The following is a 26,337-nucleotide window of genomic DNA, read 5'->3' on the forward strand; positions in this document are numbered from 1 at the left end:
CTCAGTATGTTCCGTGTGTCCCAAGGTTGGACCCTCATCCTGAAAATTCACTGCAACAGTCCCTGGGACAGTTTTAAGGATCTCCAGAGGTTGGGTAGTAGAACTTGTTAAGAACTTTTTGAGGATCACTGAAGGACATTCTGAGGACTGCAGAAACTCATCAGGCATCCTAAGGACATTTTTAGGATGCCTCCTGTGGTAGCTCATTTGAGGTGAGGTGGAAAAATCAACCTTCCAGTGCCCTTGGAGGCCGAAACAGGAAGTCTACACCTAAGCTGTGCTAGCACTTTAATACTTGGTTAAAGTGGGGCTTATAAGTTGATTTGTCACTTATCCTACTGTATCCTATCCTTAAAGGTGGAGTTTAGGTGTCTCCAATTATTTTATGTCCATCTGTGTATCTTGCCTGGCAACCCAGATCCCCAAGGCTAGCAACCTGGCTGTGAAATCTGCAAAGCCTATAGGCTGGCAACAAGCAAGAGTTCAAATGAATGCTATTTGGGCTCGGCACCTCAAGGTGAATAGTCGTGGGCCCCTGCAGACGTTCCTGATTGGTACATGGTTTTAGAAGTCATTGCACAGACTCCCGTGTCGACTGAACCAGCATAATAGAAGTGCTTCTGCACCCTGGCCCCTGATGCACACCAATGCACTAGCCGAAAACAAATTCAGCCAGAGAATGGACCTGCATTTAAAGGCCACATCACCAATGATCAAAATGCATGAGCACTCAGAAGGCTGCAGTGTTCCTGCATATATGCAGGAACAATGACTTCCTATATATAGGAAGTCAAAAAGCGATTGACATCTTCAACACTTTTGTGAACATTTTCCAAGGCTAGTTGGCACATTACAGAAATCAGTTTATAGTGCAGGCACACAAATTCAGGGAAGAATTGACAGGACGGAATGCTTAGTCCTTGCAATTCTTGCATTGCTGTGTTTGCCTTTGCTATAAACCATTTCAATATTTAGCATGTTTAAGTTGTCACCCAAGGCGCATGGGGGCTAATGTGTGATTGTGGAGAAGTTTGAAGAATATTTAGTCAGGTAAATGAGACGAATGCTAGACCTTCAAATGTTGGTAATAAAGAGATGACTAGACATTTGAGCAGTTTTTATGTGATGTTCAGCTAGATGTCCAGAGCTGTAGTTTCAGAGACCAGAAAGATTCAATGGTTCAAGACCTAGTTTGTGTTTGGAATGGCAGACAAGAAGTATGGACATGGCTGCTATAAGGAAACACTCTACCCCTAGACAAGGCCTGAATACTGCGAAGCCACAGAGCTAGCTGCCAGTGAAAATCAAGCATAGAAGGAAAAGGGGAAGCTAAAAACACTCCTAGCTAGAAAGAGTGGAAACGAAGCCACTTATGCACTCGCCCAAGATATCTACCCTGGACGGGCACCGAGCAGGTCGACAACCCATAACCTTAGGAGGGGTTAAACACCTACAAGATCTGTGAATGCAGCAAACTGAACAGAAAAACATCCTCCACTCCACATAAACAGATAAACAATGAAGAGGACAAAAGTCTCTGCAGACTAAAGGCCAGAAATGATCCCAACCCAGTATGGCTGCACCATTTAAAAGTAGAGGACAGACAACATGAATGCTGTAAACACTGCAAACAGAGAGGTACACTTGACCAAATAATCTGGCAATGCCCCTTTTTGCCTGGGACAATGGCCAACATTCAAGATGTGGAAGCTTGGGAGTCCTTTCTACAAAGCAAAAATCTTGAGACCAAAAAAGAAATCTGTCTGGCAGCTGAGGCTGTGAAGAATCACTATTCTTGCATGCTCCTATATCGTTGGCAATAAAGTTTTCAATCAATCAAAGAAATATCACTGGTGCCCAAATTAACCGCAGCCATGGGCTGCGAAGACAGCCAGCATGGGGCAAAGCTTGTAGCATATGCAAAAAACGAAATCACATTGCAGTGTGCTACAGATCAAAAAAAGCATTCCAAAAATTGACTGTCCAGTGCAAGCTCAAGTAGAGCCAGATGACTTCCAACTTGCGGGCATGAGAATAAGTTCCATATCAAAGGACCAAGACTGCACGCATTTACTTCTGTTTATTGCAGGTTAGTGCCTTTTTTCTCACTGAAGTAGCAAAGCCTTCATTTAGTTTTTGCTGTCTCTACTGCCATCAAGTGCTCTAAAGTGTGTCTTTCATTTCGAATTGTATGAAATGCTGAAGGAAGGCTGTCAGAGAACTGAAGGAGGAACTGAAATTAGGCCTTCTAAGAAGAAATAGGAAAGTCTAAGAACAAAAGAGCATGGTTTTCGTACTGAGCTAAAAGAAATCAGCAAAAACCTAGATGAGCCCACTAAACACCTTGAAACCACACTGAATGAAAAGAATGCTTTGCAAAAGGAGAACGAAACACTGAGGCAACACGTTTTGAAGATAACCTCACAGAATGCCAAAATAGCCTCTTCAAGTCTGAGCAATATGCTAAACAAAATATCGAAATCAAAGGCATCAGTGAAGAACCAAACGAAAGTTCCTGAAATTCCAGACAAGATTGCAAATGCTATCAGTGATTCCATATCACAGTGATGTAGCTGTGTTGCATCGGGTACCAACAAAAGACAACAAAGTATAATAGTCCAGTTCCGTCGACTGCAGAAGCATGACAAGGTTCTTGATAAGGTGCAAAACAAAAAGTCCACCACATTGCTTGTAGCGACAGCAGCAGCGACAGTATCGGAAAGAATCTGAGGAACCCTCCCCATTTACATCAATGAACATCTTGGTCTAGCTCTTCGTGAAAAAGCTAAGAGACGCTATTGCACACAAGCGAGACTTTTGCTGGCCCTTTGTATAGGCCAAGAATGGCAGCATTTTCATAAGCTGAACAGTTTTCCTGGGTTGTGCCAACTGTAAATGAAAAGGATTTGCTGAAAATCTGTAGGAATTAATAGGATTGTAAGTATATGCTTCAGTCGCCCCATGCCTGTTCATTTTTTTTCGGTGTGCGAGAAAGCTGCGAATAGTTTTACCCTGAAGCACAACAGAGACGGGCAAATCAATAAAGCTAATTCATAATTGCGAGATTTTTATAACAAACGCATGAAGGTTTGTTTTTGCTGTTAAAAGGATGCATGTGCTATAAAATTTGATGTATTTATGTTTAATAGAGATGTGATACATTGATGACAGTTATTATTTTGTGCTAGTGGGCTACAGCTATTAATTTTGCCATCGGAAAGCTGTCAGGGAAGGTGGTGTGTCCATTCAAACCAGTTTACCTGGTTTCCAAATCATATTAGATTATAAAGGCATTACTGATGACTATGAAACTCTGCATACTATCAAATTACTATGATAGCATGTTGCATTACTCGCATATGCGACCACCCTGACTTTCTTTGGCAACCTCTTTTCGATGGAGACAAAAAGCAGGGCGTTCATGTGCTGTGCCTTCTCAGCGCACATTAAAGAACCCCAGGTGGCTGAATTTTCTGAGCCCTTTGCTACGGTATCCCCCATAGCCCGAGTCTCTTCGGGAGGTTAAAACTTATAGAAAAACGAACTTCCTTAGTCTTAGACTAATTTCCTAAGAGTCAACTTGTTCACAGTGGAGTAGAATAACAAGCACATAACGTAATCTGTCATAAAGTGATGCCGATGGAATTTTAAGCCCTGAACGGCGATCCCCTTAGCATGTTCGCCCGTCCAACGTAAACACGAATACGTATTTGTAACATCAATATTTTTTTATTTTAAAATAAGTCCTTGATCTCGGGACCTCCGGATCGCTTCAATCCAGGAAGGGGAACCGGCAGTGGCAAGTCTTCTACAAAAAATTGAAGGGTTAAAACCCACTTTTCACTGCATCCAAAATTAAAATGTGGTTAACTTACAGTTCCGGCTGCCTTTCGTTTCTTCACCACCTTATTCCCTCCCGCATCGACTTTTCTCATTCTGGCCCAATGGTACCCGGCCTGGTATGACAAGAAAGAGTACATACATAACAATAAGCACTCACAAAGCTGACTGGAGCCTTCTCCAGCACTTACACTTACCTCTGCCTGCTTTCTTGATCTCTTATACTTCAATTTTAACAATTTCTCCTTCATTACTTTAATTATGGCGTCAATTACTTTCAACTGCAACATCAGCTCCTGATGTTCCGCCATTTTTTTAGCAATGGGGCGAAAAAAATTGCTGGCAACACTAGCGCCGCCGGTTCCTGTGTTTTTTAACGGTAAAAACTCGGATTTCTCTTGCCTTTTAGAAGTTCGAGTGCAATACAGTTATTAGCAGTGAAAAAAAAATATTAGCAATGCGTTTTATCTTAAAACCTCAGATTTTTGCTCGCTTCAAAATTGTGCAAGCCTCTTTTGCCACAACAAGCCAATCCACTCTGTTATGGCATCGCGCGCTGCATTGCCATTTTAGCGGATTTACCGCTAAATGTAGTGGTGTTTTTGATGTCTTGGCGGGAAAAATTTGCATCCAGCGGCTAGCGAGTTTTTTTAGCTCATTACAAATCTTATTTGGTAGGTACCGTTGTCTTAGTGAATTTCAGATTCTTGTAGTGCATTTTTAGTCGATGTTAAGCTCTGTCATTCTTCTCTTCTTAAAAGATGACTGCAGGTTATGTGCGAAGAATTGTGGGAGTGATCTCAAACAGCAACAGCCGTCTGGTTGTCCATAATGCGGTCAATTCCGTAGGCGTTGGTATGGACAGTTATATGATATGCTTTGAGGTAGTGAACACAGTGATCTTCGCAGCTGGTGCTGTTCTTCACGTGGCTGCTCTAGGGTGTCAAATAATCCCATCCATTGACCCGTCCGTCGAACTTACAAGGCGCGTGGCATAGCTAAGCGACTCAATGCGGAAGTTTAAAGATTTTTTAGCCAGTTGAACATGCTGCACTTACCTAGCAGTGTGATTGGTTTCCTTGTAATTGCTATTTCCAAATGCTTAAAATATTGCACATTACCCTTTTAAACAATTTATTCCGCACTGTGCTTAAGAACAGCAGAATTGCCTCACGGTCTATTTATGTCAGTTTTTCTTGCTTGAGAACTAAATTATAGGGTTTCCGTCTGCGTAGGTTGAGCGCACACGCAATTCTAAGCTCATTTTGAGTTTGAAGGTTCTAAAAGAAACTGCTGGAGTGGAAGGCGCGCCCGCCGAGTGAAGCCTCCGCGACGCCATCCTGAGGGGCAGAAAACGAGCCAGTTGCAGCCTTTTTGCGTCCGAATAATTACGTAATTAACTTGTTGGCCTAATTATTTTTTGGACACAGCATTATGTCACCCTCTATCGATTGACACTCTACCACTTCTCAATTACTCAACTGCTGAGGACAACTTTCACATTTTTTGCTGTAAATTATTATCTAAATACCTTATTGGCCTAATTATTTTCGGACACTACATTACGTAATGTAGTTTCCAAAAATAATTAGGCCAATAAGGTATTTAGATAATAATTTACAGCAAAAAATTGAAAGTTGTCCTCAGCAGTTGAGTAATTGAGAAGTGGTAGAGTGTCAATCGATACAGGGTCACATAATGCTGTGTCCAAAAAATAATTAGGCCAACAAGTTAATTACGTAATTATTTGGAGGCAAAAAGGCTTCAACTGACTCGTTTTCTGCCCTCCTCAGGATGGCGTCGCGGAGGCTTCACTCGGCGGGCGCGCCTTCCACTACAGCAGTTTCTTTTAGAACCTTCAAACTCAAAATCAGCTTAGAATCGCGTGTGCGCTCAACCTACGCAGACGGAAACCCTATAATTTAGTTCTTAAGCAAGAAAAACTGGCATAAATAGACCGTGAGGCAATTCTGCTGTCACTCTCTATCGATTGACACCACTCATTAACCTCTACCGTTTCTCAATTACTCAACTGCTGTGGACACGATTTTGCTGACGTGGTCTGCGGACGCGATGTACGGACGCGGTCTGCGGACGCGATCTGCGGACAGAAATCTGTGAACATAGCGAAGTGATGCTTTTGCATGAAAAAAAGCAGCTAGTGCTAGAAGTTCTGAGCATGTCGACAGAAAAATGTTTTCTGTGTCGAATCACTATCTGATAGACTATGATCCTTAGGCAAGCTTCTCTACAGGCTTTGCAAAAGTTTAATAGAGGTCTACTCAAAATTAGGATTCATAACATATCGAAAGAGTGGAATATATGTCTAGTACAAATGACAATATGCATGAGGCCTGTCCTTTCAAAGCTTACCTTATTGAAGAGCTAATGAAGTTTCAGTGTTCCGCATCAGGCACATGACAATAACCATGACTAGTATCACTGTTCATACCCAAGCAGCACACAATATGTTGCCCACCTGGGGCACGTATGGGAAAGTTGTGCTGGGACAGCCACAATAACACCCATGAGGGCCCCCTTTAGGGATCAAGCGGGCAAGCCCAAATTGGGCTTTTCCCTGCTTTTCATCTGCTAACTGAGTGCACATTCCCACATCTGGCCCTCAAGGGTTCCGCTTGGGCAATTTTAAGGCCGATGCAAAGCATATTTTGCCTTTGTGTAGAAAAACCCTGGGCTAATCTAAATGGGGCTGACCACTCAAAAGCCCAATAAGTTCCGCATTGGCCGCGGCAGGGCGAAATACGGGGCCCACAAATTGCCTACATGGCACCCTTGAGGGGTATTCGAGGGAAAATCAGACGAAAATGTGGCCTCCAGGCAGAAAATTCCTGAGCTACCCCAAACGGGGCAGCCCACCAAAAACCTAGATAATTTCCGCATGACCTGTAGCGGGGCTGGAAAGTGCTCCTTGCCGCTTCTGCCCGCATCGGTCTCTTGCGGGGCACTTTAGGGCAGATCCAATGCTAATATGGGTCTAAAGCAAATAGAAGACGGGCTAGCCCGAATGGGGCTGCCCACTTAAAAGCCAAATAGTTCCCGTATGGTTTGCGGCCGGGCTGAAAAGCAGGCATGGCCCCACGCGGCCCAGACGGGCATTTCATGGGGTACTTGCGGGCAAATGCAACATATATTCGTATTTCATGCGGTAAAAATACGACCAGCCCAATTGGGGCTGCCCATGAAAGGCCGCAGTGGGGCCCAAATTGACCGTAGGCGGGCTTACCGCTCTGAAACATCTCCACCCAGTCTTTAAGGCACCATTTTATTTATGTTATACCGGCCGCTAATTGCCTCTTCTGGAGGTTTCACATAACTGTCCGAAGCATATCCATGCCGTGAATAAATATTACGCTTACTCTGAAAACTACGTTAATTATGTAGTATTGGCAGAAAATATGCAACAGTAACTGTTCCGCTTTATGAGTATATACTAACTACCTCCAAAATTTTCCTGGCTGTTCCTGGCCCTACGGGGCTGGGACTGATAGGTCAATGCTGCTTGCGGCGGGGGCTAGCCTGCCACCGAATTTTTATCTGTTGTGGGCCGACATTGCACCCACCACCGCTTGGGTGGTGGACGACAGCTGTTGCAGCACGCGCCTTTCTCTGCCTCTTCTTTTTCGCTCTTCTGTGCTTTCTTCTGTCCGCACAAGGTAGCGGAGGTAGCTCAGCTACAGAGCCAGTAGCAAGCCCATAGAGTTTCTTACACTCCAAACTAGAGGGAAAGCTGAGGGCGCTGCACTTCAGCCACCATGGGCGCGCTAAGAATCATGGGTCGGTGCTCTACGTGATACGGAACAGTCGGTCTTTCTTGGGTGCGCAGAGTGACGTGCGAATATGCACCGCTAAAGTCATATTAGCGAGGGCGCAAAAGGAGTCTTCGCCAATAAACGGTTTCTGTTTTCCGAAATTCCACTAAAAAACTTCTTAAAATAATTGTGCAACCATAAATGTTTCCAAAACGCTTTTTTTCCTCCTTTTCAGTTCGAAGTATTGGTATCTATGCTTCTCAAAACTTAACCAATAAGAGAAAGAGCCATCGCTTATTCTGGATAAATTTCACACTGACATGGCTGTTTTCGCTCTCTTTGTGCAATTTATAGTCACTATATTGAATATTAAGACAATTTTTACTGTACGACGACGTTTACTTTGCATTATTTTTGGCCAAAAGATGTAGTTTTGCACTCGGTTAGGATGGCTAGAATTGGGAGTGGGAAAAGCGCGGTGCCGTTACCATTGCCAGCCGAGTACCCGCTGTGCGTTCCTGCCGCTTGGAGAAAATACGGCGCTCCAGTCGGGGGCGCCGCTAGCCGGCAGCAGCACCGGCATGCACCAGCAGTCTCGCAGGCGTCGTACGAAGCATAGGTCGTGGCGTTGCGAAAGTTTTCTGCAGTGCTGGCCTGTATTTTTTGCGTTTATATAATTCTTTAGTGCAAGTGGTGAGTGGCTGTCACCATTTTTTCACACGATCCCAAGAATGCCGTCAAACGTGAAAAAAAAAACGCAGAGGTGGTGTTTTGTGCCAGGTTGCGACGGCGGCTACAAGTCGTGTGGAGAAAAAGTCTCCCTCTTCGGCGTGCCTGCCTGCAAAGATGATTTTGAAAGGTGGGCACGTGCCATCCCAAGGGCCGACAAGCCGCTGCAAGAGAATTCAACGATTTGTGAACGGCATTTCCACAAAAGGTACGTGCGTGTTTCGGCGGTTCTCACGTGTTGATTGTACGCGTGAAAACATTGCAAGAGTAACAACAGAATGCGACACGTGGGCTATGAGGGAAGCTGCAGTGGGCAGCTCAAGATTGATTGAGATGATCGGAGCTTCTTTAACGTGAATTGACATCGCACAGCACAGGGATGTGTTTAGCGTTTCGCCTCCATCGAAACGCGCCCAGAATGAAGCCCATGCATCGCAGGACGTGTGTTAGCTCTTTAGGTTGTAGTTGTCATTGCATTCAAGACCGGGAAGTTTTCCTCTAACAAAGGTTATGCATTTTTATTTCTATAGGTTCATTCTGAGACACTTCGTACACGTGGTGAACGGAAAAGAAGTCTCAATGGCACGCGATGTTCCTGCCCTGAAAGTTGGGGCTGTTCCAACAGTTTTTTCAAATCTGCCTAAGTACCTGATAATCAGCGGTTCTTACATTTCATCTCGGATTTTCCTCATCTTGTGAAATGCTTGCGAAACACAATTATGAAGCACGGCTTCAACACGAACAATGGCCGAGTATGCATGCTATTTTATTGTCTTTATTTAGATTTGAAATGTTGAGCATGTGGTAAGCAGCTGGTTTGACACTTATCATCAAATTGTGCAGGCTCACTGGGAACATGTGGCAACAACCTGGAAGGTTGACAGCAGTGCCTTCACCTTGAAGGCAGCGCCGAAGTTGACAAGGTCCCACATATATCGAAGTGGGTTTGAAAAGATGAGGATAAATTTGGCCTTCTATATTTTTAGCAGTGCAGTTGTACATGCAATGGACCTTTACAAGGCAAAAATTGAGCTACAATATACAAACCTGGAACCAGCAAGGGCGTTCATTAACATAATGGCTCAAGCAATTGAAGCCATGACGTCACGATTTCCAGCAGAAGCTTAGAGGTATGTACATAGCAGCTGAGCTCGTTTCTATGTGCTACTAATAATTTTTTTTCAGATGTGGAAGCGCTAAAGAAGCTGCACTTGATGGCCTGTTGGAATTTTTAGATCAATGGGAGGCCTATGCAAAAGGGCTTGGCTTCTTAAGCAAGAACACATCAGAAGGTCTGCGTGTTACCATTCACTCCACGAAGGACATATTGAAGTACCTCACTGAAAAAGTTGGGTTTAGGTACTTGATGATCTCCCGCCTTAGTCAAGACTGCTTGGAGCGTTCTTTTGGGATTGTAAAACAGGCTAGTGGAGCCAATGATCACCACACACCTTCGCAGTTCATCATTATCATCAAGTATGCATATGCATTTCAATACTGTCCATTGAAATATCAGGCATATACTTTTAAATTGTTAATTGTTCTCATTTGCTTGTGTAAATGCAGGTGCTTAAGCTTTTACAGCTTAGCGAAAAGCCCCAAGGGTGGAAATGTGCCCCCTGGACTTTTAGAGTCCCTGCTGTCGGAGGAGCAGCTGCTTCCAGAAAGTGAGGAAACCGCCTTGGGCGACCCTGGACTACCTGCCGAGGCAGCGGAAGTGGCCATAGACCATGTGGACTACGTCGAGGAACACAGCGATTCCCGCCTTGTTTACTACATCGCGGGCTATGTTGCCAGGAAACGCATCCTTTCAGCTCATTGTGAAGCATGCAGTGATACCTGCCATGTGACAAAAGAAAGTGTTCCGCATGAACTGCCAGCAGAAGCTTGCAAGCAATGGGACATGGGAGGGCTTCTGTACCCATCAAGGTGTCTGTAGAGACTAATCCAGACCCTAGAGGACAGATTAACGCGTGCATTTAGCACTACACGGCTTCATGCGAAAGTGGTAAAGGATTTCTTGTTTCTAGCCGCCATGTACCACAGATTGGCTGTAGTGTGCATTCCACTGTTCTAACAATGTCGGTGGCTAGGTTTTATTGCATCGCGCGTGTGCACTTCTTGCTAAAAGGATTGAATGAGCGCGAGGCCCATGACAAAAAGAGAGTTAAGCCCTGTGTTTTGTAAAAATGCGATGCTGCTGAGTTACTGTGCTGTTCGCAATGAACTTGTATTAAACCACGAACATTTTGTATTTTTCGTATTTTTTTACCTCATCGCGCATATATTGCACTAATCTCTTCCTCCATTAAAATACTGTGACAGATGCACGGCCGACACATTCAAAGTCATCTCCAACATGCTGGCCCTCCGCGGTAATTCCGATGAGAACTGCACTTTATTTTTTTTTATTCGAGATTCTAGTAAGCATACGCGCGACAACTCCTTTAAGAAGCGGCCGCATTAAGAGCACCACAGAGAGTGAAGATAAAAAACAGCGCTGTATCAGTTCTGTGGATTCATTCCAGCGCGAACGCCGCCAACTTTGTCTGTGCTAGCAGTTTTGTGAGGAATGAGAACAGCAAATTAGAATATCTCATATCTAAGTCTCCCAGGTGAAAATTTTTTGCTTGTTTGTACTGGAACCAGCAGGTAGCCTGCTGGATTTTTGCTGGTTGTACTAGTTCCAGCAGGGTGCTTGCTGGTTTTCCACTGGTCCCAGCAGGCGACCTGCTGGCTGTGCTGGTTCCAGCAGTGTGTGTCTGCTGGTCTCAGCAGGCAACCTGCTGGCTTTGCTGGTTCTAGCAGGGTGCTTGCTGGTTTTCTTTGCTGGTTTTAGAATTTTGCTGGTTCCCTCCTGGAATGCTACTGGAACTAGCAAGTAACCCACCCAAGTTTACATACGCATGTAATGGAGTTCATTTACGCACATGAGAACTTGTTGCATTCCCCTATCGCGAGCTCATTTATTCTACAAAAACGTAGCACAGAAAGTATATACCCGTTTTTACACCATGTTTCTGCTCCGTGATCAAAATATCACCGTAGCTGCGAAAGACACCTTTTTAAAGAAGCTATACTTTTTTTTCGGCCGGTAGCCGCAGTGTTATGCCGCTATGAGCTATTGCAAACATCAAAGATGCAAAAAATGTTATCTGATCTTTACGATTTTGTTTATCACGGCGTAATGCACGAGGCTGTTACTGCTGTCACCTTCATCATCTGCTAGCGTAGCAGACGACGCGCCTTCGAACGATCTGGTGCAACGATCAGAGCAGAGCGAATACAATTACGTGTAAGAAGGTCTACAAATAGTAATATTAGCACAATTTGAAATATTTCAGGAGTATTTGTTCGTAATGTTTGACAAACGCGCATTTTGAGCGCTTACGACACTATCGTAACCAGTCTCCGGTTGACGCTCAACAAGCCAAAAGAAGCCGTTCCGAAGTTTAGACGTTTACGTGGTGAGTTGTTCTGTGCTGGCTCGTGTTTGCGAATGCAGGAGTATTTTGTGCTTTTTACAATATTTAAACGTCGTCGTCAGTATGAATTATTTAAGGCATTTTATCTGAAACATCTACGTAAGTTTGAACCGGTCAAGGTCGTGTGACAACTTCTGTCAAGACTGAGAAATGTAATGCGACATCTGCAAGGCCTAGGATCAGCGTGTGCTTGGTAAGTAAAAAAGTGCATCTCATTTCTACTTTTTTGTAGTCCTCGCGTTGTGTAACGTCTAGTGGATTTGCGAGAGCTTATTATAGGCACGGAGGAAAAGAACAGTGAAGCAAGCGGGAACAGTGAGTCAAGCGCGCACCACTGCCAGCGCAGTTCGGCAGTGATGAGAGCCGCTTACTAGTCGAGTGACTATCAAAGTGAGCTGGTAATTTTGTCGTCCCTAGTTTAAAATAGGCCATATCATTTTGCCGAAGTATCATTGGTGCTGTTTTCGGCAAGTAAAATATCTTTGTCGCCCAATTGTTTTTCGCTTTGTACGAACAATGGTGAACAGCCAAGGATTCAAAGAACGTCTAATCGCAAGTTAACACACTGTGCAAGTTAACACACATTCGATACGGTTCCTTGCAAATAGACTAACTAGACTGTCTTTCCATGCCAATCCATTTGCAGGGTATGGGTGTATGACTTGAGTGGCATACCAAACAAGGTTAAAAGAATATGCCGCTAAACAGTCATGTCTGGCTAGCAATGGGTATACCTCTAACCTCTCTGATTTAATTTAAAGGAGCGAACAGTCTACGAGTCCAATGTAAACGTTGGGGATAATTTTTTTTAGGTTTGTTATTGATATTGACAAGAATGAGTGTTATGGCGATTTAGGGAGAAAGAATATTAAATGAAAAGCGGCATTGTTTTTCCTTCCACTTTTCATTTAATATTCTTTCTCCCTAAATCATCTTAATACTCATTCTTGTCAACATCGACAACAAACCTAAAAAGAAAAATTATCCCCAATGTTTACCTTGGACTTCTAGACTGTTCGCTCCTTTAAATTGTATCATAACGAGCCCCTCATTTCATCTAACCTTTCTGGTAATACCACACCAGTTGTTGTGTGGCATCTGCCTAAAGCAATGCATACACTTTCCTAGGAATGGCATTCTCATGGTTGAATGAATGAAACACCATGGGTGCGTGTGGGCATTGGTGCAGTCTGCACAGGCACATGCAAAAGCTAGCCACCCACACATTAGTAGAAGCGCTGTTCATTGAAAATTTTCTCTAAACGTGGTTTGCATCACACTTGACCAGTTCTCATGTGGATTTGCACCAAATATGTGGTTCTTGGGTAGATGCTTTCAATTTCCATTATTCATCTTTTATGTGCAGTAGCATGGTTTTGGTAGCATATTTTTCTGGTCTTTTTTTTTCATGCAGCTACCTTCATGGCACCATCTGAGTTGGAGCTGGAGCACACCTGCTGCAGTACCACAATCTCGGAGAGAAAATGTGTCCATGCAGATTGCAGAATTTACATGGGCATGGAAAATAAAATTAAACTATGAGTCATGACTAAAACCTCTGCTGTCGCCTTTATTTTCTTTGTGCAGTCCAAGGCAGTCGCTGCACCAAATTCTCGTAGGCTGACAAGCCCCCAGAGAACCAATCCACCAAATTCTGACTATATCAGCCCTCGGTTGAAACCTAGCAGCCAATGGTTCCAATAGCCGCTGGTCCCAGTGGCTGCTGGTCCCAGCAGCTACTTGTCCCAGCAGCTACTGGTCCCAGCAGCTACTGATCTCAGCAATAAACCAGCACTGCTGGAACCAGCAGGATCCCAGCAGGAAACCAGCAGAAAATTTTCACCTGGTAAAAAAAATACTCTTCTGCTTCTAAGCGAAAAAATATTCGCGCGATCAAATCATTCGGGCTAGCTTGGAGCCACCCTACTGGAGCAGTGCAGATGCCGCGAGAAGCGACGGCGCCCCCGCCGGCAGCGCCGCGCGCGGCAGGAACGCGTTTTGCGGCCAGCTTTCAGGAGCCGGTTTTCACACCTCCCCATTCTAGCCACCCTAACTCGGTAATTCTCCGGCCCATGATGCTTTAAGCGCCCATGGTGGCTGAACTGGTCATCAGGAAACTTCATGTAAACTCCCATAGATGGCAGCACAGCTTTCCTTCTAGGTAAGAGTAAGAAACTTTATGAGCAGGCCCGTGCATTTTCTTCTCCTTCTTCCTACAGCCACAACAACATTATTATACTACACACACAACCGGAATAAATATTTAGACTAACATTTTGGAGGTCTTGTGCGCCAGCCCACGTTCATATTTCTTCTCAAATTTCTCTTATGCTACTGAGTATCGAATACAAGGGGAAGAAATAGTGCTCAATGTTTCACACATGATGATTAATGGAACTTGGGAAGCCCCGAAAATGCCAGATTCAACCCATGAGGGCAGCACGTGGTACCCCGAATCGGACTGGCCTCTGCAAGGCCCGCGCCGGTACAATTCGGGTATTGGAGGGATTAATAGACATACAAATTAAAACCTTAGTCAATGGGGTGGCACTGCCTGTACAAACGTATGACCCATTACTGATTCTGGTATGCTGCCCACATTCTACTTCTGGGCTGAATGCGGGCAGCCATATTTGGGCTGCCCACACGGATACAGATTGGGACCGACCGCGGCAAAATTGGACAGCCCACGCGGGGACTCTCTTGGTACGTGTTGCAAATCCCGCATGGGGCACGTATGGGCTGCTCCACCGGCCCAACGCGGGCCCCACGTCATAGACCTCTTGTGCTACTTTGGGTAGTCTAAAAAAAAAAGAATGCGTGTAACGATGATTTCGCATTGCTGTTTGCTACTTTATCTAAACCAAGGATTAATAATGTATTCCGAAGGGATCTTGCTTTGTTTATACTTCAGCAGAGTAGCACTTCCTGAAATTTATTAATTTATTTAATTTACTATTTGCAAATTTTCGCATAAGTATCTTTCAGCCAGTAAATTTTATGTTTGCCAAAATAAAAACATTTTGGCACTCGTATTCATGTTGTTGGCAATCTTGTGTAACTGCGTAACCCACCAGAATTATTGTTTCTCCTGGATGGTTTACTGTTTGTTTCTTTGTTAGCTGGTCACAGAGCTTGACAGCACCCGCTGCTATCAAGCTTAACTAAGTTACCTGTATCAATGTGATGGTTAGGTTTATTATTTATTGCAGTATGGGTTTCCTTTTGTGAAGCATCAGAAGCAATGTTTCTTGTCTTGCTTTTTCTTTCAAAATACTGAATTCAATTGTTATCCAGGTTTCTCGCGTGCATTGTTATTTCTCATGTTTGAATCTTTTATTTTGACAACTTACATGACTGTTCCCATATTTTCTACTTTAGGCTGGAACTAGGTATAAACCAACACCGTGTTTACAAAGAAGGCGCTGGCTACGTCGCAGCCGACTAGGGGTGAAACGTAGGGCTAGCGCCCATAGGAATACATAGAACCGGAAGGTTCCAAAGTAGTTTTCTCATTTCACGGGGACCTATGGTATGGTTATATTGGGTAAAAAGCAGCTGGGAACATTAGAACAGATTACGAAAGTACAAAATCTTATTACTGTGGCCAAATATTTGTAAAACACCGCGATACGTATGGGGGTGTGAGTTGGGAAGGCGACCCGTAGAAGCGCATGTAAACACAACTTACCGCAACACTTTTCTCGTTTCGCAGAGCACCAGAAGTGGTAGCCGGTCGTTAAACGTTGCCCAGTGCTCTGAAGAAATGTGTGACAAAGTATGCTGCGTCATTTCTGTGTTGTGAATCCGGACACCCCCGAAAAGAAAGCTGGGTGTAGCGAATCTCACAGTTTTGTTTATAGTCTGATATGCTGCCGCATGAGCAAGTTAGCTTGATAATACTGTCGCTCAAGTGATGCAGCCTACACAGAATTACATTTAAAAAGCAGTTGTCAAACGCCATACGACAATATGAACCGAACGAGAATCGCTCATTGCAGCAGACGACGGCGCAGCCGCCTCCAGGTCCGGAGCGTCTGCTGGCGTCTGCTAGTGACGGCACCGGTGATGCATGGTCGTCTGCAACTGTCCACGGTCAGTTAATCGTGCTGTGAAGAGGCCTGTAAATCGTCAGACTTCCAGTGCTTGCAAGGGAATGTAATGTGTGATGCAGCAATGTCGGACTACGTGAAAAGCTTGTCGGAATCGGATAAACAGCGCTACAATGAAAGTCTGTACACTGACGGTGTTGTGCACCCGGACCCATTTGCTACCAGAGCTCCTCAATATACTACCAGTCGCGAAACTTCCCATAGGACCCATGTATCAAAAAAACGGCGGTTTTGATTAAACAAAATTCGGGTGTTTACGAATGGTAGCGGCACCGGCAGCCATTAAAGGAAACTGCGTCTAAATTCCAAACTTTGTGATTGTTGATAAATGCACAACCATTATGGAAAATAAAATTAGTTGAAGACTTGCAGCGGCAAAGATTGTTAGGATAACAGCCATATAGTTAGTTAAAAGAAGAGATAAAAATTTGATTTCCAAAAGGCAGTGGCAGCAATAGCAAAAAGCTTGTATTGAGCGCTTCCAGATGGCGCGATAATTTATAGGCACTCGAGAAATGCGTACAAAATTCGGTCACTTTTTTAAACGGAGTTTCGCAACTGGTATGATCCAAAAGCTCTGATTTGCTACGTCTGAAACACATTGGGAAGTCCTCCAGGCTGACGCGGGTGCTCTTACGCAATTGGGCATGGCAAACATTGCTGTGTGAGTTTTTCTCCGAGTCGCTTCACTGCAGAGACCGTCCAGGCATACAAGTCCCTGGAGCCATACAATTATTTTGAGTCAGGTGGGTGTGCGCAAGTTCATCAACGGTCATATATTAGCTAAATAATTTTAATTAATTTATTTTATTTATTTTGAGCATACTGCTAGCCTCTGTCGAGGCTGTTGCAGGATTGGGGTACATCATGATAGGTAATTAGTAACACGTCACATGATATACAAAAGAGTATGAAATAACGTCGAAAATTGAGTAGACATCATGCGCGGTAATGTCAAAATCTGTAGTGTAATATGCAATACAACATACGTACAGGTGAAGTTATATTTCTTAACAATTGTAGTACTCAAATGCTAGATTATCATGTTCGGGGAAAAAGATCACGGCAGGTTAGAAAGAAAGAAAAGCCGCAAGATTTTGAGAGATTCTGAGCCAACAACATCCTCAGGTAACGTGTTTCATTTCCTAATTGCTTGCGGAAAAAATGAATAACGGAAGCTGTCAGTATGAAACTTATACTCTAATAAATGCTGTGAATGTTTAGTTCTAGTATTCGATGAAGTTACTAGGTAAAGCTCGGAATCTATTTTTAAAGCACCATTTATCAGAAGGAAGAGGAACTTGAGGTGTGAAGTTCCGGCGCGGTTACTAATACTGGCAAGGTTCGCGCTGTTCAAAAGTTCAGTTGGGGAGTCGTTAGGTCGATACTTGTTAAAAATAAACCTTACTGCTTTCCGCTGGACACTCTATAATTTATTTATGCATTGTTGTTTGTGCGGAAACCAGCAAATAATGTTGTATTCGAGCACAGGCTGGACAAGGAGACAATATGCTAGCAACTTGGTGTCTGGGGAGGCAGACGGGATTGATCGCCTAAGAGAAAGAAGCGCGGAATATGCTTTTGATGTTATATATTGCACATGTTTTTTCCATTTCAAATCTGAAGAGATAAGGACACCGAGATATTTGTATTCTTGGACTGCTTTTAATCGTTTATTTCCAACTTCATACGGCAAAACTAGCGAGTTCTTGTTTCTTGACACAGTCATGAAAACTGATTTCTCTAGATTCACAGTCATCTGCCATTCCCGATACCAAGTTGCTATTTGACCAAATGTCTTGTTTAAATTTACCTGATCGTCATGTGATTTAATTTCTTTATAAATAATGCAGTCATCTGCGAACATTCGGAGTGTTTCGTTAATATTTGATGTTAGATCATTGATGTAAAGAAGAAATAAAATAGGTGCTAATACTGTTCCCTAGGGTACGCCGGACATTACTTAACACGCTGTGATGCACAACCATCATAATGCACATACTGGTAGCGTTCTGAACGATAATCTTATATCCAGTTCGTGACTTTATTACAGCCAAGGAAATTGCGAAGCTTAAACATCAGTTTCGGATGCGAGACGCGATCGAACGCTTTTGATAAATCTAGAAATACGATGTCGACCTGGCTGCGTTTGTCGAGAGTGGATGCGAGATCGTGGATTGTTTCTAATAGCTGGGTTGTGGTTGACACCCCTTTCCTAAAGCCGTGTTGGTTCGGACAGAGCAGATTAATTTTTCAAGGAAAGTTACGATATGTTTCAGAATGATATGTTCGAGGATCTTCGATGCAGCACAGGTGAGTGAAATAAGGCGATAGTTAAATTTATTTGTGGTGTCACCAGATTTATGAACGGGAACTACTTTAGCGATTTTCCAATCTCACGGCGCATCTGCGTTTTCAAGGGACTTCTTATATATCAGGAACAAGTATTTGGATACCCACTCTGCGTATCTTTTTAGAAATGGATTTGGGATATTGTCTGGACCGCTAGATTTCTTTTCATCAGGATTAAGGAGAAGAGCAAATATACCTGATTCACTTAGTATTAGTTTGTCTAGATTTAGTCTACAGGACGTTATCTCTGATTCTAGGCGAGGCATAGAATCATCGTCAAGCGTGAAGACCGATTGAAAATACTCATTAAACTCATTAGCCCTCTTTAAGGCCTCTTGCGTGGGTACAGGGCTTTGTCGGTGTTTTCGAGAGTTCAGATATCTCCAAAATTTTGGGGGGGCGGTTTTGATGAAATTGCTAAGGGTAATGTTTGTATATTTATGCTTTGCAGTTTTAATTGCTTGCTTTAGGTCATGTGATAGTTTGTGAACTTGTTCAATGTGTATTGCCAACGGTTTGCATCGTTTAAGTTTCCTTAGTCCTGACAGTTTGCGTTTCATGTGTATGACGTCCCGAGTTATCCAAGGATTAGGCTTATTTACAGTTTTTACCCTTGCATGAACATAAAGACTAATAAGTAGTGTTCTACTTTGAGCTTAAACGTCAACCATATATGATTGCATGATACCGACGGGTCTGCGTACATAGCAGCTAACTTTGAATAAAAGCAAAAAAAGGCATCAAGAACACCAACATCGTCAGCATTTTACCAATCATAAAGTTGTATCATTCTTTTGGCATGAGCTGGAGCAGTCATCGATAATGAAGAAAAATGGTTGCTTTGTGATCTGATATTCCATCAAGTATTTCGTAAAAGAATGTACAGTCAGCAAAGCTATTACTTATAAAAGTTAAATCAAGGACACTGGCTCGTCGCTGTAATACGGGTGGGTTCCCGCACGATTTGTTTAAGGCTGAAAATAAATGCAATGTCAAGAAGTGCTTCGGCAATAGTTTGATCAGCGGGTCCAGTATCAAGAGTTCCCCACGCTATAGACCGTTTTAGTTTCGATGCCTGGGCGCAGCCATCTTAGTTTGATGGTGGCGCCCAGTATGAGCCAAACTGGGAAAGTCCGCTGCGGCTCCTCTTGACGCCATCTTGGACTGTGCTGTGCATGTTGATGCTGCGGTGCGGCAGTGTAAAAGTGCTGTTTCGCGGCGCTCGTGAAAGCTATCCGATATCTTGGTGCTATTTGTGCTTTGTTTGAGCGCGCCAGTAAACCGCATACTATCCGTATCGCATGGCGGCAGCTGTTGGAAACAGCACTAGCGGCCGGGGTGACTGCGAAGGACTGCGCTCCACTTCCGCAGTGAGGATGTATCTGCTGGATATTTCGCGATACATGTATTCACAGTTATATTTTATAATCGCAATGGTAACTTTACACACAAACACACAGCGAATGAACCGTACGGGCAGCTACAGAACGCGGAATGCAGATACTACAAAATATGCTTTCCAGTTATCGCCTCAATGGTTTAACGTGAAGTGCGACCCATTTCGATATACGATCGAGCTGTCCTGTTTCAACAATGTATACTTTCAAGTTAAACTACGGTTCAAGACCAGCACATAAAAGAAGTAGTGTCTAAAGTACCATCCGTCGACGTTTTTATGCAGCCTTGGTGTTCATCCCGTGGCGCAACATCGTATACGTACCCCCGTACCGTACGTCGTAGCAGCATTGTTTGCACGACGTATTGTTGAGCAAAACGTCGAAAAACGCGCGCTCTCAGCTGCACCACGAACGAAGACGACAAATTCGCAGCACATACAGCAGCGCTTATGAAAGCGGCGCCGCCCGCTGGCGCGGCGGATTACAGCATTCTCGTCGAGTATTATTCCCTAGTCGTCGCTAGGCCTAAATTGTTTCGCATCGAAGGCACATCCTACGGCGCAATTTGTAATCGCTCAGCGCTAGAGTAAATGGTCTCTCATGGAACAGCCTTACTGCCGATCCCATTGTATCAGTAAAAGAAATATGTAAACTTCAGTGACGCATTATAGCAGCAGAGCCAGCGTGCAGACGATGAGCCGCGTGCCGCACCATGCGGCAATGTGTTGCGTAACTTATTTGTATTGCAATTATCAATAACACGGTATGGGTCAGAAATCCGCAAGAAATATATATATTTTTTTGCTGTCGGCTTATTGTTTAAGTGAAGAACAGATTTTAACACGCTCTTCTTGCGTAGGCGGAGATCTACCGTATATCGTTGGCGCGGAGGGCTTGCGGGAGGCACGGCCTGCCCGGCGCGCGTGGTTACTACGGCGGAGGAAGTGAAATGGGCATCATATTTGTGAGTCCGTCATTGGTAGTAAGTCTATCTGGCTTACATAAAACGTTCATGGGCGATTTAAATCAGGATAAACTGGAAAACGGTGAAGCAGAAACATATCACAGCCGAACTCGGACTGTCAATGCATGCTTCCCGCATACGCTCTCGGCAATCATCTTGCGATTTCTTTGATTATTTGTGCAGTCCACGATCACGCATTGTTGTCCCGATGATATTACAACTAAAACGGGCGCTAATAAAGCTATTTAAGTCTCTCAAACGACAATATACCGAGGTGCAAGGCCGCTCTGCTATGCATGAAGCGTGCGAATGCACAGCCCACTCGGTACTGGCAACAATGGGCCGGCGCAAGGAATCTGGTTAGAGAGTATTTTCCTCCTCTCCTGCTTGCTCTTGGTAAAACGGTCTATACCTGAAAAGTTAGAGTCCCCTGTAAGAATAATTTTTCTGAAATGATTAAGGTGACGCTGCAAGTAATCAGACAGAGAGCGCAAAGTATCGACACTACTATTAGGTGGGCGATACGTTGTGTGTATTTTTGTTTTTATTTTTCCCCGTGGAATCGCTATGGCTGTCGTATATCGGTCTGTGCTTTCTGTGCGATTTCCGTCTTATTTTTTTTTTCTTTCCGTACGGCGCAGACCATGCAGCGCGCGCATGGACATCGGAATATAGAGCTGGTCAAAATGTTTGCTTATAAAGGCCCCCGTACGGTCGTTTTCAGAGGCGCTGCGCTCGTCCGCCTTCCGCCCGCTGCCGGACGCGTTCGGCACGGGAGGCGCATAGGGTGCTATACGGTCACTTTTGGGCATCTTTTGGGTGGCGGATTTCTCCAGCGCTCTGATTGGCGCGCCCGGCGCGCGCTGCTTCGAACGTCGAAACGCTGCATATGACGGCTGCGGCGCTGGTTTGGGGAAACTTTTCCTCTTCACGGTGGCTCTCGATCGTCGGCTATCAAATTAATTTTCACCCTAACTGTAGAGTTCTTGAGCCCCCGCATATACAGCACAAACAGTATGAACTGACCATTAGTAGAGCGATTAAGTCGCCGGCGATGCAATAGTCCAGCAACAGCGTAGACGCACGCATGCCCCAGCGGCGCCTGCTTTCGCCGTCGACTTGATGTGTTTATGTTAGTATGAGGAGAAGATGATACGAATTTTTTAAGCACTCCCGGACGTATACATTGAAAAGTAAAGTGTATATATTCATACCTCCCCTGCCTGTGTTCACGCGTTCACTTCGCTATAACACTCGCGGCAAAGATGCAGGAGCTGGTCATTTTATGTTTTCATCCGAAATTACAGCCTGAACGCATTTTACAACAAGCCTGTTTTACTGGGAAAATAGACTGCAAAGCATAAACAAGCATGCACATCATTTGTAACATGTACAGAAGCGCTATTTTGCGTGCGGTTCTTCCCGGTGGTAGCAATCTCTTAGTGGTGTACATTTCGCCACGTAATCCTCATTTCTGGCTGCAACGTACAGCTGTGGTGCTGCGTATGAGATGCATTTGCACGCAGAAAATGTGTCGAGGTTCATGACAGTAACAAATCTTTAAAAGTGCTTGGAATCATTTGCTATGGTATCCATGCCATAGCCGATGATTCAAACAGTGCATGTTCAAATTATCTCTAAAATTCAATGGGATTACTTCTTCAAAGACATTTAAAATAGCTGCTCAACTAGTTTATTTGTATTCAGTTTGGTTTTCAGCGCTATTCATATTTGATTCAGCAGCAAGACTATGCTATTCATAATCAGTTTGGTTGGCAAAACTACAATTCGCATGCCCCTCAGCACGTAATACCAGTTTCTCCATCTCAGTGCTGCCTATATTAATGAGTGCCTTCATGTAAATTGCAGCATACACTTCCTTTTCTTGACCTATGCCATTTGGTCTTCCTAGGTTTCATATGTGTGCACAGCTTTTGTCATTTCAGACACTGAAAGTAGTAGATGAAATCTGGCGATTGGGTGTTAACATGCAACACAGCTCAAGCTACTCAGCTGCGGCATGTACTGAAAAGAATTGTTACCAATTGAGACAGCCTCTACCAGCCAAATTTCAAGTGAAATATTTGTACAGTTAGTGTTGAGCACAAATAAACAAGAATTATGGCACAATTGTGCTGCTGCTGAGGAAGAGTCTATAAAGTTTTCGAAACATTGCATGATATAAAATGACTATTCTAAGTACAAATATGTATATATTGGATGTTTTGTGTGGAATGAGTGTTTTATTCTTCTGTTGTAGTTTTATTTCAGTGTTTCTCATACTTAAAAACAATACAGCTAAGAGTAAGCACTGAAAAGTTGCGTCACTGCACGACAGAGTAATAGTGCATGGCCAGAGCGGTCAGTTGGGATCAAGAAATACTAAGCGCCCACTGCCTTTGCATCAGCTAAGCGTCCCCACTTGTAGAGAAAAACTGTCTAGGGGCTAATTGTAAAACAGTGACCAAGTGTAGTGGCATGTCACTTAGTTGCCAGGACAGCATGCAGACTTGATGGAATTTTGACTTGTCTGTGAACATGAAATACTATACTTCTATGACTAGTGTACTTACCTACCCGAGTCCTTTGCTTTGTTTAGATAACTATACTGCAAGCCCATACATCAAGTTCATCGTGGAGTGAATACACAGATCCTCAATACAATTAAAAGAACAGAAACCAATTGTAGTGGCATGTAAACACAGTGCAGTTCTCCGAAAGAGTCACGGCAAAACTGCACCTTGTGATATCAAATAAAATATCTCCTCTGAGAATTCAATACTCTTCTGAGAAAGAAAACTGTGCTTGGAACTCTGAACTGCAAATAAAAGAAAAATGGAAGAAAGCGAGTGTGTGGATGTTAGGAGTCCTTTCCACGGGAGGCTAAATTCCTTGCAAACCCAGATGTTTTATACTCGGTAGCTCGTGTAACAAGTAACGAATGTTAAGACAGAGAGGCAAGGAATGCAGCACTGAACTGCAAGATGTTTACTAGGTCAATATTATAATTGCATATAGTGAGAAAGCTGCTGGATAATCTTGTCAATCCAAGAAAAATGCTTTTATTGACTGTTTACAGTCACCTGGCCTGTTTGAGACTGATTAAAAAAATGCTGGCGATGCCCACCATCGAACCGTTTGAAATTATGGTTTCGTTTTGTACTTACACTTATTCCCTTAATCAACTGAAACTGGCAGTGCTTTTTTTCCACAATGCTACTTATGCTTAAAAACCCATCTAATGTAGCTTTGTGTTTTGGATTGCTCATCTCACTGAATTTTATGTATTTACGGGCAGATATGGAGGCTTCTGGGTCATTTTACAATATCACCAAGCTGCAGGTGTACCGTAAAGAACACATTTCATGCTATGGCCAACCGCTGCAAGATCCTTCGTCAGGGAGTCTGTCTCCACAAAAGCATTGAATGTAAATGTATGGACCAGTGAGGCTTTACATAACTGCCAGAGGATGCATGCATATGTAATAGTCATTCGCAACTCATCCATATGTGCCATTTAGTAACTCAAATAGCATCTGCCTTGCAATGGTACATGCCACTAGGATGCTACACGTGCTGACCATTTTATGCTTGTAATACTTGCTGTAATGCTAATTGGTTCACACTGACCATTTGAGCGGCGCAAGGACATGATCACAGGAAAAGAAGATGGAAAGAAAGAGCGCCTTTCAATCCCTCTTCTTTTCCTATGATCGTGTTCTTGTGCCGTTTTATTGATCATGTTATGCTGGGTTACTATTTCTTGAATGCATAACAGCGCCCTCACTTCACTGCCACTGGAAGGTTCTAGTCTCTGCCTCGTTCAATAGCCCTGGGTTTAGCTCGCCCCACCAGATTCTGCTCGCCTGAAGAGCTCATGCTGCATGATACGTCATCCTGTCCCATGTTAGATGTGTGTAGGTTTCTATATGCATTCCTGATTCTATTATTTTTTCTTTTTTTGCCTGTGTTTCAATGTTACTTTTTAGACGTTTCCAGGATCATGCACACATTCCTGTGAAGCTTTGTGGATGCGTTCCTACCTGCGCTGTAGTGTGTTCATTTCCTTCTCTGCCATTGTCATTTCCCTTCATTCACTCTCCAGGCCTTTGGGCTGCGTCGAATAACATTGGCCAGCACTACTGCTTCTTGTGCGCCTTGTTTTTGTGCTTTTCGTTCCCACTTTGTTCCCCTAATTAACGCTGGATAGAAACTAGTCCATGCAGTTTCACACTTGGGAGAACCTGCCTGCTTTAATGCGAAGTCCCCAAGTAGACGAGAAGGGGGGGGGGTACTGTTGTAATGCAGCAGTGATACACAGTGATATGCACAACATATAATAGTGATGATCGCACCTTGTAAACTAGCAGACAATGCTGTTTCGCCTTTGAGCAGTGTGGATGACCATATTACTGGGTTCTTTTCTATCACAAATTGAATAAATAGATAAGTTGGCAAAGCACTACTCTTGCTCATTCATTGCAATTGTGTTTTCTTCATTCATGCAGCCTTGTACTGTAGTCTCACTTCTTCACACTTGTGCAGTGTTGCATGTGGAGACAGGCTCTGTGGAATTTTCCATACAAAGGGGTCCTTGCAATGGGTATATACAGTGACAGCTTCATTTAGGGGAACATTATAAAAATAGCCAGCGAGCTCAACAGGGAAAGAGAAGTACATTGCTCTGAGTGGACACATAACATGCTGTAAGGTGCTGTGTTCCAGAGTCGTGAAGCGCACTAAGCTTTCGGTCAGTCCGAGATTGCTAATTAGGTACATGCTGACGCAACTGCATGAATTTTCACTTGACAATCATATCTGTGGAGTACTTAGAAGCACTCCAGTGATTTTAGGTGTGTGTAACATGGCTTTTTTGAGATTTCAGGCTGTTTGTGCTGCCTGATAGTAATGCTGCACTGCTCTGGTTGAAGCCAGGAAATTCAACAAAGCAAAGGATATTTTATCCAGAATTCTGCACGCTATACCATGAACATAAAATGAGTGTTGCATGTCTGTAGCAGCAAGCTTAAGCTGTTATATGCATATCCCCAGTTGTAGCATCTCACATCTGTTACCAGTATAGTGGTCTTTGAAGCCAGAAAATAAATGTTTATCCTCCCCATTTTGGTTCTCCTCAATATTTGGTTCTTGCCAAGTAATTTCCATTTTTTTGCTGCACTAAGCAGCAGCATTTAACATTCTCAAGAAGCATCTGTTTATGCAGCTCAAGGCAATGCAAGGTAATGTGGTTGTGCGACGGAATTTTACCCGAATTATCATGCTGTAGAGGGTTGACACTATCGAACCTTCACGGTTTAGTCTCAAGTCTTGCTCAGTTGCAACTCATTATTTGAATTCATCTTCCCTCAGTGTGATCAAGGGCCCTGCCCTGATAAAAGTGTGCAAGTACCTACATATAGTTGTGTCATTGCAACTGGAAGAATGTTTAGCCAGGTTGAAAATTCTTTTCAGATTGTACATTTTTTTTTTTCATTCTGCACCATAATATTGCCCAATTCATTTCAGTCTTATAATGGGCCTTACCATCTTTCTTAGCCATTAATTTGGTGGCATCTTGCTCGTTGGGCCAAGGATAGAACGACACAAGTTGATTACACGGCATGTGCTCTATTGGGACACGAATCTCGCCTCTTGTTTTTGGCTCAGCACCAAACCCTCGGTACCCAT

General features: G+C 43.7%; 1 protein-coding gene and 1 long non-coding RNA gene across 2 annotated transcripts; one reads left to right on the forward strand and one right to left on the reverse strand.

Moving 5' to 3' along the window:
• Positions 1–3,712: 3,712 nt before the first annotated feature.
• LOC146184808 (uncharacterized) lies at positions 3,713–4,148 on the reverse strand. Its single transcript, XR_014708595.1, has 3 exons — positions 4,038–4,148; positions 3,876–3,956; positions 3,713–3,808 (listed from the first exon to the last, which is right to left on the reverse strand). It is a non-coding gene; the product is annotated as an uncharacterized LOC146184808 (long non-coding RNA).
• Positions 4,149–8,456: 4,308 nt separating this feature from the next.
• On the forward strand, positions 8,457–10,498 carry LOC146184809 (uncharacterized). The gene is made up of 4 exons (XM_084608623.1): positions 8,457–8,547; positions 8,985–9,091; positions 9,183–9,295; positions 9,906–10,498. Exons 1-4 carry the CDS (start codon positions 8,457–8,459, stop codon positions 10,276–10,278), a joined length of 684 nt encoding a protein of 227 aa, XP_084464749.1. The 3' UTR covers positions 10,279–10,498.
• Positions 10,499–26,337: the final 15,839 nt, after the last annotated feature.

Source organism: Amblyomma maculatum, chromosome 7 (assembly GCF_055883805.1).
Source record: "Amblyomma maculatum isolate TAMU_Amacu chromosome 7, ASM5588380v1, whole genome shotgun sequence".
NCBI lineage: Eukaryota > Metazoa > Arthropoda > Arachnida > Ixodida > Ixodidae > Amblyomma > Amblyomma maculatum.

Bases quoted from the DNA above. Each gene is read 5' to 3' on its own strand.
- LOC146184809 (XM_084608623.1), top strand. From the start codon at position 8,457: ATGATTTTGAAAGGTGGGCACGTGCCATCCCAAGGGCCGACAAGCCGC. The intron at 9,092-9,182 runs GTATGCATGCTA...CAAATTGTGCAG, and splicing joins TCAACACGAACAATGGCCGA to GCTCACTGGGAACATGTGGC. The intron at 9,296-9,905 runs GAGGATAAATTT...GTGTAAATGCAG, and splicing joins CGAAGTGGGTTTGAAAAGAT to GTGCTTAAGCTTTTACAGCT.